At 38.1% G+C, this 19,862-nt stretch overlaps 1 protein-coding gene across 1 annotated transcript in view; it reads right to left on the reverse strand.

The window, feature by feature from the left end:
* GABBR2 (gamma-aminobutyric acid type B receptor subunit 2) overlaps window positions 1-19,862 on the reverse strand; it is a gene marked incomplete at both ends in the record, with an annotated part of 486,849 nt that overhangs the window by 375,960 nt on the left and 91,027 nt on the right. Inside the window, one exon of the mRNA XM_082045863.1 lies at window positions 5,212-5,349. Coding sequence (XP_081901989.1) covers window positions 5,212-5,349 — 138 coding nt within the window. The remainder of the gene's footprint in view (window positions 1-5,211; window positions 5,350-19,862) is intronic.

Below are 19,862 nucleotides of genomic sequence, written 5' to 3' on the forward strand. Positions count from 1 at the left end.
CCTCCAGGTAATGACCATGAAGATTTAGAAAATCCAGATATTACCAAGAGGAAATTTGATTCAGTGGCCAGTATAGAAACCTCTGTGATGACTTGCATTATTTAAGTGTTAAAAAATACCATTTAAAACCTGCATAGAGTTGTGAAATTCTGTATTAAAAAGTATTTTGATGAGTAAAAGAGACAGCTAATCAAGCCTGGTTTCCTACAGATACATGTGGCTTAAGCTTCTAAACACACAAACCAGCTCCTATTTCATATCCTTCTGGGCCTCACCTCTCCTCTGTATTTTCTCAGCTTTGTTTCTTTCTTTTTTAACTCTCTTCTCAACACAATCAGTCTCTTTCCCATAAGCTGCAGCTGGACAGGGAGCACCGCACATCATGGCTGGCTCCAAGTTATCTTTGTGCTCATGCTGTAGCCTCCCTTCTGTTCATGTGGATCCCTCCCCTCAGCAGTTCATTTTCACAGATATGTATAGAAGCTAATAAACTTTGGGAAATCCTTTGTTAAAGTTTGGTTGCATTTGGGTAGTGGTCAGAAATTGTTAGGAGGAATGACCATGAAATCATATCAGCCTTGTTTCAGTAGAAAACCAAGGACAAGAAACATCATTAATTTTCTTAAACACTGTCAGTCTTTCTGCTAGTTCAGAGATGGGATCTTGAATGCCTGTGGATCTCTGGGATAATAATAAAAGTCTCAGGGTAGGCTCTTTAATACTCAGTTATATTGAGCCTGAGAACTAAAGGAGTTTTCCTGTTCTAACATGTGAACTTGCCCTATATCAATATGGGAGACTTATACTTGCTGGAAGTTGGGCCCATAAAATGAGTAATACATCATGATTACGGCACCTAGAATTTTCCTAGAAAATTTTCCAGCATGAGATGCTGAATCCAGAACAAGGTTTTTCTCTCTCTTGAATGTTGTTACAATCTAATCACTGGATCACTTGTATCAGTTATCAGCCTAGAAGTCAGCAGTTAAGACTAGATTACATTAAATATGTAGAAACAGAGGATATTCTAAGGAAAAGGTAATATTTATGTTTTTTTCTGGCAGAGGCTTATTTCCAGTGATAAAGGAAATTGGAAAAGAAGCAGGAAATGAAAATATCACAACAAAAGAGAACGGCAAGTCTCCAAAATGAAGAGTTTCCCAAATTAAGAGAGCTGGCCAGTTTGATAAAAAACCTCACCCTGGTTAAATGTTAGTGTCAATATAGCAATCAGGAAAAGTGAGAGATGAAAATGGAAAATAGGAGAAACAGCAATCTATACAAATTAGACACTTATGCCACTGAAAGAAATTCACATGGAGAGGTAAAAAATTGATGGATATCCTGGAATAGAAGACTGAATTGCAAACTATCTCCTCTGTTTTGCACTACGTGGATACTAACAGGAAAGCTTCAGTGTACGAAACAAAAATGTGTAACTGGTCTTTTACAAGACATTGTAGATACTGTTAATGATTCTTCATTCTGCTTAATGGCCTTGAAAACACATGGAAATGGAACAAGGCTAAGACAAATCCTGATGTATTTGACATTGACATATTTGTATTTGACTTATTGGGTAACTGCCCGATATTAGACCTTCATGCCTGTATGACCTAATGTCAGATGCACAGAATATTATTGGCACTTTTTAACCAAAATACCAGAGGTTCAAACTGATTCCACACCATCAACTGGACATCAAAGCTGCATGTGCAGCCTCCAGCCCATGCTCAGACTGTCACTCAACAAAGGTCTGCTGGCACACAGAAATTACTTACAGGGAAGCTTTTCATTTGAGAAGCTAAGGAATGGGGGTCTCGCTGTGTCCTACTAAGAACGTGCGTTCAGCAAACAGTTGGCAGGTTGTCACCTACCATCCCTCAGTGAAAGTCCTTAAGGATGACTTCAGTGTTTGCAGGCTAAAGCAACTTGCTCTTTCCACAGATAGAAAATGCTCCATTAAAAAATCATTAATTTTGTTACAGTAATAGATAATTAAATCAGCCAGCAGTTGAAGGCAGACAGTTTAGAACAGAATCTCCTGTTCTGTTGCTGATCATAAGAAAATTTATCAAGGTGGGGGAAGAAAAGTAGCCTTTGTTTATATTTGGTACAGATATAAACCAAGTCACCTTCAGAGTGAGACTCTTCTCAAGCTCTGATAGTCTCCCCTATTTCACATTGTTACAGGCCACCAGTGAACTGAATTAACCAGTGAAGTCAAAAATGCAGTGTCATTATCAACAGCGTACAGTAAGAGGAGTAGAGACTGAAGCTGTCCTGCAAAAATTTATTTCCTTTTTTTTTTTTTCATTCCCCTCTCATCACTGCTGTAACATTGTCTGAGTAGCAAATGCAACGTGATTATTTCCAGCACATTTCTACTCTTTGCCTTTTACTTTGTTGCATGTTTTTGGAGTCTTTTTACTGCAGAGAATGAGGAAGAGGCAGAAAAGAAACAAAAAAGAAAAAAAGAAAAAGAAAAAAAGAAAAAGAAAAAAGAAAAAGAAAAAAGAAAAAGAAAAAAGAAAAAGAGAAAAGAAAAAGAGAAAAGAAAAAGAAAAAAAGAAAAAGAAAAAAAGAAAAAGAAAAAAGAAAAAGGAAAAAGGAAAAAGGAAAAAGGAAAAAGGAAAAAGGAAAAAGGAAAAAGGAAAAAGGAAAAAGGAAAAAGGAAAAGGAAAAGAAAAGAGAAAAAGAGAAAAAGAGAAAAAGAGAAAAAGAGAAAAAGAGAAAAAGAGAAAAAGAGAAAAAGAGAAAAAGAGAAAAAGAAAAATTACCCCAAAGAGAGGAAAAGTAGTCACACAGAAGCCTTGAATTCAGGGTTAAAAGCCTTTCAGGAAAGTTTTGCAGGCAATCTCATCTCATATCATATTTGCTAACAAAAGTAATTTTTCAGTTTTATATTCTGTGAATCTCTTCTTCCCTATTCCTCCCAGTACTATGAGTATCATCCTGCATTTCTCTTGTGTGGAAGACAGTCATCACTTTGCTCAACCACATGACACCTGTGTAAATCAAATCAAATATTCCTGCTAAGGTTAAGAGCTCAGTTTTTTTGACTGCCTTCATAGGAAAAGAACTGATAGAGTCAGACATCAAATGCATATCCTCTATTAAATAATACATCAGGTTAGTTTTTGTCTATATGCTTTTTTTTTTCCTTCTTGATTACAACATAAAATACATGAATTTGTGATTGTGAAGTTAAGTAACTACATGACTTTGATGTGATTACCCGAGGTGAAGTTTCAAATTTTGAGGGAGGACAGTCTTGTCTTTTATTGGTCTGAATGTTATTGCTCCACTTCTAAGAACTACAGTTTTCTATTTCTTCTATTCAAGCTATGCTTTTAATCAAAGATGCTTATGAGAGTCAATCTAGAGGAGTGGAAGGATTTGTACTCCATTTCCCCACTATCTTATGCATGCTATGTGTGCTGATTTGCAGATGCACATATTGCTGTCACCATAGGACATAACACTTTCACAAACTGTATTTAGGCTGTTTCCTCCTATATCATCCAATAAGTCTCACCACACTTCCCAGCCATGCCATCATTTCTGTTCTTTCATCATTCAGTCAATCAATTTATAAAAAAACTGACACAAAGTGGAGTTATGCCATGTGAGGATTTATCTAGTGCCTGCAGGATACTAAGCCCAAGCAGCAGAGAATCCCTTGATGTACTGATATCATTAATAATGTTTAAGACTTAGTCACAGCTGTAGTGGTTAAATACAAAGAAATAGATGCTGTCTGGTAGCAATGCTTCATATAATTATATAAGTTAACACATATATTGACAAATTCAGGCATTTAAAAGCAAACAGAGGCTTTCTACTTGCCCTTCCTTATTGACTGAGCAACTGCATTAGCAAATTGATTTTCAGACCTTAGAGCCAGAACTTGACTGCAAATGAAAAGGATTTAGCACAATGAAATCCAACTCCTTAAAACATCCTACATCATCTCAAAGTTCCACATGACAAATTCCAAAAAACACAGAGCCCCAGACACATATTTATTACAGGCCATGGACTAGGCCATTTTCAAAGGAGAGCATTAAGTTAGTAGTTTCAAGTTTTCTGTTGTTTATCCATTCTGCCCCAGAGATACACTATTATTTTGTTTCCATAGTAGAACTGATGTTTTTCATATCAGAAAAAATCCTGAAGCATAAGAAGAAAGTATCTGATATGACAAGCATTGCAAACACAGTTAACAAGCTACTTTAATTATCCTCCTAAGATTTTCCCATTTGTACTCCAATCATCATCATCTTCACAAACTTAATTATGCCTCATTTGTTCGTTCTGCACTAATCTCAGTGAGTATTCGAGGTGGAAAAAAGGAGTCTGTTTGTAACTGAAACCTCAGGTAATTGTTATATTTTATTGTTTTATTATTTTGCTATAGAAAGTTTTGTTTATTTTAATAAAAATGATACAAGCTTATCTTTAGGCAATACGAATATTGAGTAAGAAGCCAGGGCATTTCCACATATGAAAAGCAAAACTGGCTGCCTACCATGCACGAACAGCCATCAATCAAAAGATCATCACTGGCCAAATGATTGAAGAAATGAAGAAAATCATGCTGTTATCATCTGCATTTTAAAGATTAGTATTAATAAATTCTGATTCCTCAGTAGAGGGAACCTTTCCACAAACTTGACCTTTGAGAAAGTCAGAAAGAACAGCTGAGGATAAACGTGCTTTGTGAGTCAAATACTGAGATACATACCCGGTTACTACTTATGATCCATACACTTCCAACACTTTCAAAGTAAATAGGAATTAATTCATTATGACTAAGTAAAGATCCCAGCGTATCATAATTTAAGGCCTGTCGAGTTGTTTCCTCTAACTTTGGATAATTCCTAGATTTGCTCAGCTACCGTTACTGAACTTCATTTCATTTAGGTTGTGTTTTGAGATACATTAAATTAATTTTATTTAATTAATCTACTGAGACACACAACTTCTGCCCCATACTCACAAGCCTGAAAATCTAGTACTATGTAAAAGTAGCTGTTGTTCTTTACACACAACTTCACCGATCTTCAAAACTGAGATATAGTTATTACACAAAATATTAAGCTTGAAAAGCATCAAATACTGGGTTTCTAAATTAAAAACACAAAACGAAACAAATAAACAGAGATACAAGATAGTCAGCACTTGAATACATTCCACTCCATGCCTTACCTGAACCAAATTCCATCCCTTTAGAGATTCAGCAATGATAGAAGTAACTGTTGCACATACACCACCAAAAACCATCAGATGATTAGGTCCATATTTTATTGCATCATAGAAGGCTTTGAGTCCTTTTGCATTGTCACACTGGGGGAAAAAAAAATAAAAAGGCAATGTTCAACATCACAAATAACATAATTAACTAAGAAATAAACTACTGAGCAGGAAAAAAAAAATCAGGGGTTGCACTGATGTAAAAATTGTACAATAAATAACATCTTAAGAATCAAACATTAAAAATTGGAGCATTCGGTTCTGGACCTGTAATGTGCTGTAGTCAAAGAACAGAAAAGCCTTTCCTTACATTACTCAAAACCCCTTATTTCTTCCTTCCAAGCTACAGCTGCACCATCTGAATTTTGATACCACCATTTGACAAAGAATAAAAAAGCCCCAACAGAAAAGGTTGACTAAAACCTCTTCCTCATTCAGAACTACTATTTCCTAAAGCAAAATTCAGAATGTAAGACCAGAGGTCAGCAGGACTTCCATAGCTGGAGGAAGATTTACACTACTCATGGTCTCTGTAAAGAAAAGCTCTGTCTCTAATGAAGACTGCCAAGTAACCTCTCCTTAAGGTCCAACTTCAGTATTCTGTTCAAAAGCATAAAGTAGAGAGCCTGTTATTTAGAAGAACAACACAGAGTCTTCAAAAAAATATCAAAATAATACTCCTTTAAATTGTTAAGAATTTGTTGGTCTGCTCTCATAGCCCACCCTGCTTTGAGCAGAAGACTTGGCTAAATGACCTTCTGAGGTGCCTTCCTGCCTGACCTATTCTAGGCTTCTCTAATAATTAGTTTGACCGTTATTTCAGGTGTAAAGAATTTTACCATAAACCAAGACCAGGACTGAAAACTAAGAAACAAAGAGCGATGCTAGTCAGTATGTCAAAAGATTATTAATAACATGCCTTGAATAGAGTAGCATCAATCATTTATAACTTATGTAGTCATGGTTTAATTCCTGATCTTGCAGCAGAGTATCAATAAAACATATACCTGAAGTTAAGAATTTGCTTCCAAACTGTACTGGAAGAGTACCAACAGGCTATAATGGTGGCTCCCACTGCTCCAGCAGCAGCCACTTTTTTCCTCTCTCTTTTCAAAATGAAATTTTCTGCCCTCTTTTGCCTCCTCTACAAAGTCCCCCTCAAATATAGTCTTTATAAGAACTTTCATACACCTGCCTCCAACATTTCTTTGTGATGATTCAATAAAACAGTTCATTTACTATCAGCATCCAAGTAGTAATTGTATTGCATTCTGCTGAGAGAATAAAGATTTTGACTAAGAAGTTTGCAAGCTTATATTAATCTTCTTACTGAATTAATATGCTAAAAGAAAAACTATTCTATTTGCATTCTATCTGCAAGAATAGAATTATTACTCCCACTTCTTCGAATGGATACAGATTTTTACCGCATAGACTTTTAAAAATTACAGAATATAGCACCAAAAAAACCCACAATCAATCAATCAATCAATCAATCAAACAAACAAAAAAAAACCACCCACAAAAAAAACCACAACAAAACAACCCACACAGACTATTCAGTATGGCAGAGGCTCCCTTTGTAGAGGAATTAAGATTGTGATTACCAGAACAAGCAACATCCTCCAGTCCTATTCCTCCACTTCCCTAGTTAAAGATAATTTTATTCCAAGCAGAATTAGAAGGCTCAGTTACTTTTACTTTTTTAAGTAGCCAAGGTCCCTAGGGTTTTCAGCATCTGAACTGAACTGACATTTAGCCAAATCTTTGACTTCATTCCACTTCACCATTTCAAGCTGTAGCAGAGATTGTTCAATTGCTTTTCATACAAACCTAAACCCAGACAACACTTTTTAAAAAATTATTTTGCATTATATCATGTTTTCAATGTATCACTCTGTAACAGTTTAAGAAGAATACAAGTCATATATGAAATAAGGAAGACCTTGATAGTAAAATAACACTCAGAAGCTGTACCCATGAAGTGCTAACCACATAAAAAGTTATGGAGAAATAAAATTCTATATTCTAAAGTATAAAGGCCTGTGATCTGCTAACCGAAGTAAAATTCATATAAAATGCAGCCTTACATCAAAAAACACTGATGCATCTTTTAACTATTATTTGCCTGCAGATTGTTTCTCACTACAGTAGAGTAACCTTACACAGTTAAGGATCCTCGTAGGTTGATTTGCTGGGAGGTCCAGAATTGCTATTATGATAACGCTTTTTCTTTCTTATTTATTTAATTTTCATGTTTATAAAAATACTTGCATGAAAACAACACTTTTTCAATCACACAGTGGTCTCTCGGGAAGGTATGCTGAAAGCATTATTCATCTCTCCCAAAGTGAAAAGTCCACACTGGTGATATTACTGATCAATCCAAATTATGTGCAATAACTTGTGGGCATCTCTTCAGTGTGATTGAGTTAAAAGCCTGCTATGTTTTCATCTTTGTACTTTCTTCATAACTAGTCGCTAGGCCACCACAAATAATTACAGGATACAGTCTGCTCCTTGAGCAAAACTTCCAAAATAGTCCAAAGCAGGTCTTGGAAATAAAACAAAAGAACTTAATGCTGTGGCTGGCCATGACTACACAGAAAAAAAAAATGAAAAATGAGAAAGATGGGAGAAAGCAGACCTTCACATTTCAAAACACAGAACTATGTATGACATTCTTCCCAGTAAGCAACAGAACAATCTGTCACAAATATTAAAAAAATTAACGTTTGGGTAAAAATAATAGCCCAGTCAAGCCAGACAGAGAAGTAGCAAGCAGTTAGAAAGATTTCTTCCTGCCTCTAGTCTGAGGAACGTATCCATAGCAAGCTCCCGAAGCCCTTTTAAGAATTTGACTTCTTCAAGAGACCCCAGAAGGCCACCATTGCTGCTCATGATCTTCTCTTGTCAAACCCCACATCTATAACCTTAAAAGCGGGCAACCTTTTTGAAAGACAACAAGCAAAGATGTCTCTGAAATTCCCACCATATAACAACAAAATAACTTATTGAATCGAGTCGGCAGGTGACTACAACTAGGTACAGGAGCAATGGTATGGCATCAGTGCAATTACAGTAAAACAAAAGACTGTAGAAGAACCAAAATCCACATTAAAAAGCAGAGGCTAGAAAGTCCTGGCCACATGTGGATGACAAGAAGCTGACAGGCTTATTAATGGGAGCATGACTAACAGCAATGAAGGGGAAAGAATCCCTCATAAAAAGTCACAAACTTAAATGATGAAAAATATCACCGAAGGAGCCAACACTGCTTTTGCTAGATAGTTTTGCTCTTTCATCTAAATTGTCATCAACATCTCTATTTTGCTGAGCTGAACTCTGGCCAGCTCACTTTCCACTCATATAAAATCAGACAGCCATGCTGTGCTGTTGATCTTGGCTGCAGACTGGAACACTGAGGATGTTTGCAATGCCTTTCATTGGAGAAATGTAGCCTTTACCATAACTGTAATTTCAAATACAGGCTGTTTCAAAAAGATGGACCCAATTTCAAGGAGCATAAAAACAAATTGGGTCTTTACCATTTGATTTGGTACGTGCTACAATTTTCTTCAGAGGAAGGGGCTGAGAACTAGTCACCCCAAATAAACTAATCACTGTGTTAAGTCTCAGCCAAGAAACAGTAATAGGTGACATATAAATAGCAAACATACATATTAATGAGAGAATGAAACGTATCTCTTAACACACTGATTTGACACAGATTGCATAGACAATTCACAAGGAGAAATACCAGCAAACCCCCCAAGCAAAGGTCTGTAAAGGGTCCTATATCACACTGTGACAAAGTGATTAGTATCACAGGTGGCACCTGACAAAGGCATAGTTTCCACTTCCAAGGAAACAGAACCGCTTATTTTCATTAAGAAAAATAGCCAGATGAACTGCTGCATAGGAGAGGAATTGAATGAGTTTGGGGACTGAAGCATTGACCTTCCTGAACCGTCTTGAAAGCAGAGGCTGGCAAATAAAAACTCTCACCCTCCACCAAGAAAGGGATCTGGATGCACAGGGAGGAATTTCTGCCTGAAGCATACAGGGTGCTCAAGGACAAGAAACCTTTCCAGAGAGAACAGACAAGCAGCCGAGTACACAAGCAAGACCTTCTCCAAAGGCCCTCTGCAGCTGAGAGGAAGGATGTCCCATGTGAAGGACACACGACTCAAGTCAGGAGAAGCAGCAGAACTGACTTGTCGGGGTTGGTGGCTGCCAAGAAGGCTGTTTGGCAGACAGAGACAGACATCAGGGTGCGTCCTCAAACCCTCAGGGTCTGAGTGTGACACACTGCAAATCCTTAGTGCACAGAGTGGGAATTCATATGGGTCTGATACATAAAGCTTTGAGGATTCCTCTAACATTGACCAGTGTGAGTAATTACAGGAATAGCAGATACTTGTAACAGGAACTATTGTGAACTGATGCACTGGTCAAATGCATGATTATATTTGGATATCTAGCTGTTGGACAGCTATGCCCAGCTGTTTCCCAGTTAGCTATATTCTGGCACAACTGCTTGTCTGAGTAAAAGTAAACCTGAGGAACAGTTTTGGTATCTATTGAGCTACTGACTACTAAGGTTAGAATTCCTTCATGATAAGAGAGAATAACCAACAACTGCATCTGCATAATGAAATATCAAACTTTTTCAAGTGATACGAGAGCTTTCAGCAGCGCTGAATCTCATCAGAAAGAGAAGCAAGTCCTCATAAATATATGATGAGACTTCCTTGAAGAAAGACAGAGATACAAAGCCTTATTCCTATCCTCTGCAAAATCTTGCTTGGGAACTAACTCCACATTAAACTATCAGCATGAAAAGGACTGGGAGATGAGAAACACCAAAATTATTTTTGTCCTACTTTCAAAGTAATCAAGTAATACAGAAACCCACCTGGACATGTTCCTGTGCGACCTCACCTAGGTGTTCCTGCTCCAGCAGGGGGATTGGACTAGATGATCTTTTGAGGTCCCTTCCAATCCCAAACATACTGTGATACTGTGATAATTCAGCGAAAAACATATGGACAACTGTGCTGAGCTACAACAAAAGTCAATAAGGTTAACAGCCAGTGCTTGGGTTTACAGGCATGCTTCTCCTGAGGTATCTTCCTTGTTTTCAGGCATCTGCATTTTAGGTACTATCAGAACCAGCAATTCTATTTTTGCATCTAATCACTGTATCTGGATTTTTCCTTCTGTGAGTCTGTACAACTGCTCTTGGAACTGCCACTTTGACAACCATGACATCCCGTGACAATGTAATTATCCAGCAAGAGAAAAAACACTTCATTTGTTCTAAACTTCTTCACACTGTGAGAAGTAGATGTGAAACAACTTGCCAGGCGATGTTATGAATGTTACAGAGATAAATAAAAAGAAATTGGACTCATTCACAGATCAAAAAACAATCCCAAACTTCTTAATACAGAGACAGTGATTTCCTCAGGAACCTCCTGAACGACAGATCATGGGTGGTTAGGACAAGTTAGTTATGGGCAAGCAGGATTAAATCCTTGCCCTGTCCTACAGATCATCTGGTCCAGAACAATGCTGAGTACTTGCACTAAGTTGTGCTCTGAACCACTGTAGCCATGCCTGTGTTCTCGATTTGAAAAACAAAAGCAACCCTCTCCAACAACTACAAGTTTCTGTATCTTAAAACTGAAGTTAATTCATCCCAAACTATGGACTCTTCTGTATATGATTTTTTCTGTCATTATTTAACTACTACTAATCAGATTCCATTTTGGTTTAGAAGCAATAGACACAGCAGAGGAGAACTTAAATTCTTCAGTAAAATATTTCCCAGTAAATTAACCCACTCACCTTGACAGCTCTTGACACACTTTGACACACTTCACCTAGCAACTCCCTTATCTGATCCTGCCTGATGTACAGGGAGGAATTCACCACTAAGTTATGGTGCTTGGCATCCCATTTAACAGCTTATCTTCTGCCTCTTAAGTGAAGGACTCCACAGCAAGGCTGGCCACTCACCCTTCTGTTACCTCGTTCCCTCATAGACTGTCTATAAACACCTTCTTACTGAGCTTCTTGCTCAATGTCATTTTCTTTTTCCTGTGTCACTATTTGGGAACTGAGTCCACCCAGCAAGATAAACAAAATTTTTCTACCTCTCATAATAAGAGGAGTATATATACTTTCCTCATTTTTTTTTTCCATTTAACCTTTATTTTGGTCATTTATATGACTTTTTATTTGAGTACATAACATTTACATTGTAAGATGCCAATTTAAGAACTGCAATATGAAATAGAGTTGGCGTGTAGCAAGTGGCTAAATCCTATGTAATCAAAATTGATTCTGCCTAAGTTTCCACCATAATTAAATATGTGGCATTAGCAGAGATCAAATTAACTCCCCCTTTTCACAGTAAATTCTCATTTACCTTGGAATTCGAAGTCTTTCCTCAAAGAAAGTTGAAGCCTTTCCTTGATCCATAACTGTTACACAGAGAAGCTAAGATGACCATCAAGGAACATTTTGCATATTTGTGATATGAAGATCACTCCCTTTCATGATTCTGTATTGGCTTTATGTGGCAGGGTTTTGGTAGCAGGGGGGCTTCTGTGAGAAGACATCAGGAGCTGCCCCTGTGTTCAGCAGAGCCAGTTCCAGCCAGCACCAAAACAGACCTGCCACTGCCCATAGCTAAGCCCATCAGTGACACTGGTAGAACCTCTGTGATAACACATTTAAGACAGAGTAAAAAACACTGCACAGCAGCTGTAGGAGAGGAATGAGAAAAACGAGAGAGAAAGAGACTGCAGACACCAAGGTCAGTGAAGGAGGGCAGGAGGTGCTCCAGGCACCAGAGCAGAGGTTCCCCTGCAGCCCGTAGAGCAGACCAAGGTGATGCAGAGGTTGTCCCCATGCAGCTCATGGAGGTTCACAGTGGAGCAGAGACCCCACCTGCAGCCCATGGAGGACCCTACACCTGAGAAATTTTAGATAGGGTCTACTGAATCTTTTTTTTTTTTTTTTTTTTTTTCTGGCAGTAACACTGATCAAATGCAGAAGCTGTTCTAGGGCTGTACAGTGATGAAATTTGTAATTCAGGTAACACTGGCCAAGACTTCTGTAAGCTGGTGAATATTAATTCAAAACATTAACATCTCATTCTGAATTGCTAATGGAAAGCTAACATTTGGGCCTTAGAGAGTTTCTATTGTGGAACCTGAGCAATTAGTCAGATCCCACAGTATAAGTTATTGAGTTCTCCTGGATTGTTCTGCAGCTGGACCCATCATCTAATCAGAATCAAATTGGTGTTGACTCAAATATTCCTGGGTCAGAAGGGATTTTATAACATCCACACTATATTTGCTCACCCACAGCATACAGTCCAGTTCATTTAACACATTCATTTCTGCATCAGTCCAATAATATTACACAAGATGGTTTTACAGATGTTTTCTAATTACTAGCATTGATTAAAATGGATGAATGTTCACATACACAATGCCATTTTGAATTAGATTTTTTTCCAAATATTCTTAAAGTTTCATGTGGACATTCTCATTCACAGTTTTATAGCGTAAATGTGTAAAAAGAAGAACTATATCTTACTACTGTATTGTTTTCTCTGATGTTCCACTGTTCACTTATGAGATATTTTGGTACATTCAGTATTGATGGCGAGACCGGTGCCTTGCTCACTTCTGCTTCTTCCTCCCTATACTATACTGCTCCATTGCTATTATGTTTTATGAAAATAAGTGGAATTATGGAAAAGTATAAAAATCCAAAGGAATAATGTAGGAAAACTAATATATACAATTATGTTCTGAAAACAAATATCATGTCCTGCTGTTGAGATTAAACTGGCTTAGTTTCCTCTAGCTTTTCCAATTTTTACCAAAGAAGTTCAACATTACAATGATTTCTAACAAAACAAAGAATTAATTTTAATTATTCAACAAATGAGAAAAATCTCAGTTCTTTATTTGCATCGAAAGGCTTTTTAAAAATCTCCTAGGAAATCAGTTGTGTTTTTGCATTTAAATAACCTCAAAAGGTGCTAATTGTTTCAGACACTTGAGCCCCAAGACCATTATCACTTAAATTTATTGATGCAAACTACTTACTATTTTGTTGCCTCTCATTTTGAGAGAAAGATGTGCTGTAGCAGATTTACAAGGCATTTGCCAGTTGCAGCTCAAGTACAAAATGAAGAGCTAAGGGAGATAATTTTGGCAGGCTCAACACAGTCACTAATGTCAATTGTTCAGTTTTGTACTTTCCTCACCTTTCTTTTTCTCCCCTTCATTCATCACCATTTATTATTACATTACCATAAATAGCCTATGTTTTCATAGATCATACCAGATCTAGTAATACTCTGTTGGAATAGCTCAGATTTCCTTTCATTCTTTTCCCTGTGGTTTTTTTTTTTAACATAGGGAAGAAGTCACATAAGTGAAAAGAGGTGTGTGATCACATTTAAATATGATGTTTGGTTTCCTTTTCCAGATCTAGAGTATGAGCACTGCAAAAAATGGGACTTTCAGCATTAACAATGAAAAACAATAAATCATAACAACACAGAAGAACTTTTTCCATGTTTAGTAAAATAAATTTCTCTAATTGCCTTTAAAAAGTTGAGTTTACCAATGTTCTCCTTTTGTTATGTTTACTATTGACTACGTACTTGGTTTCAATGTGCGTATTGTTTTCTCCCAGGTGTTCTGGTTTCAACTAGGATAGGATTAATTTTCTTCATAGTAGCTTGTATGGGGCTGCTCTGGATTTGAGCTGAAAACAGTGTTGATAACACAGGGATGTTTTAGTTACTGCAGAGCAGTGCTCACACAAAGTCAAGGCCTTCTCTGCTTCTCATATCACCCTATCATTGAGCAGACTGGGGGTGCACAAGGAGCTGGGAGGGGACACAGCTGGGACACCTGACCCCAACTGACCACAGGGATATTCCTCACCATATGATGTCATGCTCAGCAACAAAAGCTGGGGAAAGAAGAAGGAATGGGGAAACATTTGGAGTCATGGCATTAGTTTTCCTAAGTAATCCTTGTGCATAATGGAGCCCAGGTTTCCTAGAGATGGCTGAACACCTGCCTGCTGATGTGAAGTAGTGAATGAACCTGTTGTTTCTCTTCGCTTGTGTGCATGGCTTTCACTTTACCCACTAAACTGCCTTTATCTCAACCCATGAATTTTCTCACTTTTACTCTTCTGATTCTCTCCCTCATCCCACCAGCTTGGGGGGTGAAGTGAGCAGCTGCACAGTTCTTAATTACTGGCAAGGATTAAACTGCAACACCAGGTCATTTTGGGAGAAGGAAAAAGCACCTAATGCAGGGAAAAGGTCACCATCTCCGAATCGTTGACTTGCTTCTTTTCGACACATAGAAAATTGTTGCATACTAAAAACGGTGAAACTCCTTTTAACTCTAGATATTCTCTTCGCAGCAAATAAAGGGAGGGACTGAAATAAGAAAACAATATAGAAGGAGAAAATCCAAATTTATAAATAACAATCAAGAAGCTCCATCTTGTAGATGGAAGAAAATGGAAGTGTACTAGTGCAAAACATTTGAAGTAACAGCTATATGGCCTGGCATCCCGCTCTTGAGTAATAAGATGCAATTGAAACCAAGAGAGGAGTGCAATAATACTCTGAAAAATCACTTGGCCCTCAGCAATCACAAAGAATCAATTTTGGAGGAAGTCTGATATATGACTTATCTCTCTCCCATCACCTACTCGCTCCTGAAAAATACTCTAGTTTAAAAAAAAAAAAAAAATATTTCTTGATATTTTTCTGACATGAAGTTAAAATTAGACATTATTCTGAGTTTGAGAAGATATAGAAAAAGAGCTCTTCAGTAGCTTTCTGGTTAAGAGTGTCATGTTGAAATAAAGTCTCCTGTATGTCCCTCAGTCATATGGCAACAGGGCTTGTCTCTCAGTGCGCACGACCACAGAAGCTTCTAAATAAACCTTCACTGGGGATGACGAGAGACACAGATGACTCTGAGGCCCTTCAGAAATGTTCTTATAATATAGCTTCTGAAAGTCACTTACCTGGAAAACATGAGAAGATCTCTTAAGCTATCACAAGGATGTCCGTGGTGTTTTTGAGAACAAATTTGAATTTTAATCAAAGGTCAGAAAGCATCTGGTATTTTTGGAAAATAAGATTAAACTCTTTTCCTTTAGAGGATGATGTTCTTCATAAAGAGTGCTAAGTGGTACAAGCAGTTCCCAGTATGACTTTTTCTGAAGCAATATTGTCTAACTTTTTTTTTTTCCTTTTCATTCCCCAACAAGAATTTTAGAAACACAGACACAGGTCAGAAGAACAATACAACTGAAAAAGAGTTTTAAAAAGGGCTTAATAAATTAAGAATAGCAAAAATAAATTTCTTGACCCAAAGGTCAAGAAAATCTGGTGTAATATTCTTCAAAACACATATATGATTTTTTATTCTTCAACACACATCTATGATTTTTAATCTTTCTTTGATGTAAAACAGTTGAACTTTGTCTATAGTGAATAAAACTCTGCTAAGCTAATTTATTTAAGGAGGAATAACGTGTGATGATTTGGATATGTTACCATTTAAGTTAGCCCATAAAGGCCAAATTAAGTTCTTATACGTTTTAATTTGGTTTAAATTAATGTAGCACCAGACTACAATAATTCAGCATTTTACAGAAGTCTCAGACCGGAAATGGATGGAGTGCATACCAGCACAGGTAAGCATCATACATGCTCTTCATTTAATGCCTGGTAAAAGACACAGTGTGGAAAGAATATAATTTTATTTTAACAACTGCCCAGATGGCTTGACATTCACTGTGTGAGTAGGCACAGTGCTTCACAGTTGGCAGGTATAGAAAACCCTCAAAATCCAAGTATCGGTTAGGACCCTAGTTCCTTTTTCCCAAAAAACAGAGTATCTTTTTCTTCCCCCAGACTGAAAACGAGATTTATGAATGGTGACTTGCGCTTGCCTTAGCTATGCTTGACAGTGGCTTTCTCCAGTAAGTGGAATATGCCTGCAATGGCTAGCACACTCTAAAACTTTCTCCTGACGCCATGGGCCATCATATTTAGAATATAATAGAATCATTTCAGTTGGAAGAGACCCTCAGGATCACCGAGTCCAACCACAACCTAACCTAACTCCAGCACTGAACCATGTCCCTAAGAACCTTATCTAAACACCTCCAGGGATGGTGACTCCACCACTGCCCTAAGCAGCCTGTTCCAATGCCTGACAACCCCTTCTGTGAAGAATTTTCTCCTAATACCCAATCTAAACCTCCCCTGGCACAACCTGAGGCCATTTCCTCTTGTACTATCAATTGTTACTTGGGAGAAGAGACCAACCCCCTCCATGCTACAACCTCCTTTCAGGTAGTTGTAGACAGCGATCAGGTCTCCCCTCAGCCTCCTTTTCTCCAGGCTAAACAGCCCCAGTTCCATCAGCTGCTCCTCATCAGACTTGTGCTCCAGACCCCTCACCAGCTTCACTGCCCTTCTCTGCAATCTCTCTAGTACCTCAATGTCCTTCTTATTTCATGCAGTCCAAATTGTCACAATAAACTCCGTTATTCACAGGAGAACTACACAGTCCGAACATCTTCCCATTTCTTGGAATGTTTTGAAAAAGAGGGACTTTTTTAAATTTAAAAAAAAAAAAAGGTAGCAAATTGATCCGAAGCACCTGAGAGACTGAAGGCACTCCTGATTCAAACCCACTGTGACGAATGGTGTCACCATGTGTGACATCATTGTGCTGCAATGGTGAACTATCCATTTCCCACACAGACAAGCAGTCCCTGTGTGCAGAACAAGGCAAGAAGGCAGACAGGGACAGAGGGACTCCTACATGGAACTGGCAGACTGACACAAGCCTAAGGTGTCACAGGCTTAGCTGCAACAAGGAACATTCTCAGAGTTGAGCCTCAGAGGCAAAGGGAAGAAAAAGAGCAGCCCTGGAATTACAGAGACATGTTGGAATGGAAATATGTTTAAAAAGGATTCAAATTTCATGAACTTATTGGGCATGGTCATCACACATATTTCTTTAAGTCTTATTTAATAATGTGCCCAGCATCATTTGAGTTTTCCCTACTTAAAGGCTCACCTTGGTCTAGTTGGGTTTTATATTCCAGGTAAGTAATCAGTAGAGGGATTAGGAACCACTTCAAAAACATGGAATGGTGATTATGTCTGACTTGTGCTCCTGTCACACGTGGACACTGTATTTCTCTGGTTTTAAAGGTAGGCAAGAAAGATATTGCCTCCATGCTGCAAACTACAACCTGGTTTAAAAAGAGCTGTTCCTTTGCAAGATAAAGACAGGCTAGCAGACTGCCAAATAAATCCTCAATACTCACACTGAACAGCATAGTATAGAATTTCTGTAAGCAGAATGACCAATGCTCTTTCCTCTTGGAGCACCTAGAGTGAATCTTAATTAAGCTTGCCAAGAACAGGGCATTACTCACCTTGATGCATCAACCCTTGGGGGTTCCCTCTTTATGCTCCAGGAAAAACAGGACATGTTGAACAAAAGTCAAATAGAGCGGGGCTGCATGCAGGTGAAATGCCCACAGACTGCACAGATCAAACCTGCAGTCAGTCCCAGATCAACCTCACAGATGTTTAAAAGCAAGTGCGTTCAGTGCAAGTCTGGAAACTACAAACAATCCATACGAGAAGACAAGACCTCCTAGCTTCTCCACCTTATCCTAATTAGGTCACCCTAATTTTCTTCCTTAGTTACCTAATTTAGTTTGTTAAATATGACATATGCTTGTGACACACTCACAACAAACTCATTTGTTCAATTCCTTGCGTGCTTGCCACCCAAGGTGAGCTGTAAGAGGTGCTACCCAGAAAAAAACCTGTTTTGTTTCTGTGTGCACAATTCACCTTCATAATAAAATCCCAACATGAACTCCCTCAGACATGTCCCACTGAATGAGTAATTCCTGCCTTTTGTGTGTAACCAAACCGTACAGAAGTTTCATTAACATGCACCATGAAGAAGTTCCAGATCACCAAATCCTCCACTAGTTTATCTGGTTACCTTCACACTGTGGTTATATTTGGCACCTCACTGATTGCTGCTATTAGTTTGGCACATAATACTCTGCTAGACACTGCTACCCTGTAGGCAAAGCTCATATACATGAGGAGAATTCACAGCTGTATAAACTGACTTTTTTTGACTTGTCTAAACTCTACCGAAAATGCCTCAACCAGTCTCTGCTAGACTCTAAAACAACTAAACTCCACTAAATCATCATAGCTGCAAATTCTCAGATCAGTTTTTCTTCTGTCTGCTCTGCCTTAAAAATCTCCATGATTTTTCCAGACTCACACAGTCCTAACTTACAATAGCTCATGAAAATATCAAGCTACTTGAAACAGCCTGCTTTCTGTTACAATATGTACTCCAACAGACCTAAATTACTTTAAGATTGCACAGGAAACTGATCAGATTCTTGACATCCCTTTGCTAAATAAGTACAGACTGTCCCCCAGAATCCTAACAGGTTGAACTGGTATAAAACACTAATAGGATGATATTAATCATTTTGTAAAGTGTGGCTGACACCACATTGTCAAGTGAAGAAAAAGTACTTTGTACAGCTCTGGATCAATTTTATTTCTTACTATGGCATCAGAAATGTAAAAGAAAATGTGTGAATGAGTTAAAAGTTTCTTGCTGTTTTTTTTCAGCAACAAACTGAAGGAAAATGTGGAAGTCCTGACCAGGTGAAATATCAAATTGACAATGAACCTGCCTAGTGAAACCTTTCTTATAATGAGCCAGTGCTTTGGATACCTTAATAGATTTTAAGTATCTTTCTTAAATACAACACACAGAGTGCCTCAAGGGGAGGAAAGATGTTACTGTTTTCTCGTACAAAGTAGTGGCGTAGTAAAAGAGACCTAAATAGGTTTTCTGTTGGTTACCTGACACAGCATAAAACTTGGAAACTGTGCAAAGTGTTGGTGCAAGAGGCAGGCACACGTCTATTTAAAAAAAACAGTAGAGAAAATGCATACTAACAAGCCTGATTTCAAGGTTTTGAGAAAATACAAGAGCGGACACACTCCAGTGCTGTAGGCCAGACAGCACAGTAGCACCAAGGCAAACATTTTCTACTTAGGCTGTGGTCAGAAAACATCACCTGGCTGCCACCCTTCCACATCTCACTGTGAAGAGTTCATGTGAGTGGTTCCCACTGCAGGTAAAGCAAATTTGACCAATTACAATGGATAATGATCATTGTACACATACAAGTCAGCTGACCTCACACATCACCTTTTCTGCTTTCACAAATCGGGATGCGCATGTATGTGTGTGTGTGTGTTGGTGCATGAATGCAGGAGCGGGGACAGATGGAGGAGGACAACAGCCTCGCTGGTTGCCACAGATCTTCCTGCACCGCTAATTCAACCGCTATGCTTTGAGGGCGAATGACAACACAGCAGTCAATAGGAGATTCCCCTTTCAACACCCCATATCTCAGCCTTCAAGAATGACAGTTTACCAACAGGCTTCTACATACTA

Source organism: Streptopelia decaocto, assembly GCF_964273445.1.
Source record: "Streptopelia decaocto genome assembly, chromosome: 2".
Taxonomy (NCBI): Eukaryota; Metazoa; Chordata; class Aves; order Columbiformes; family Columbidae; genus Streptopelia; species Streptopelia decaocto.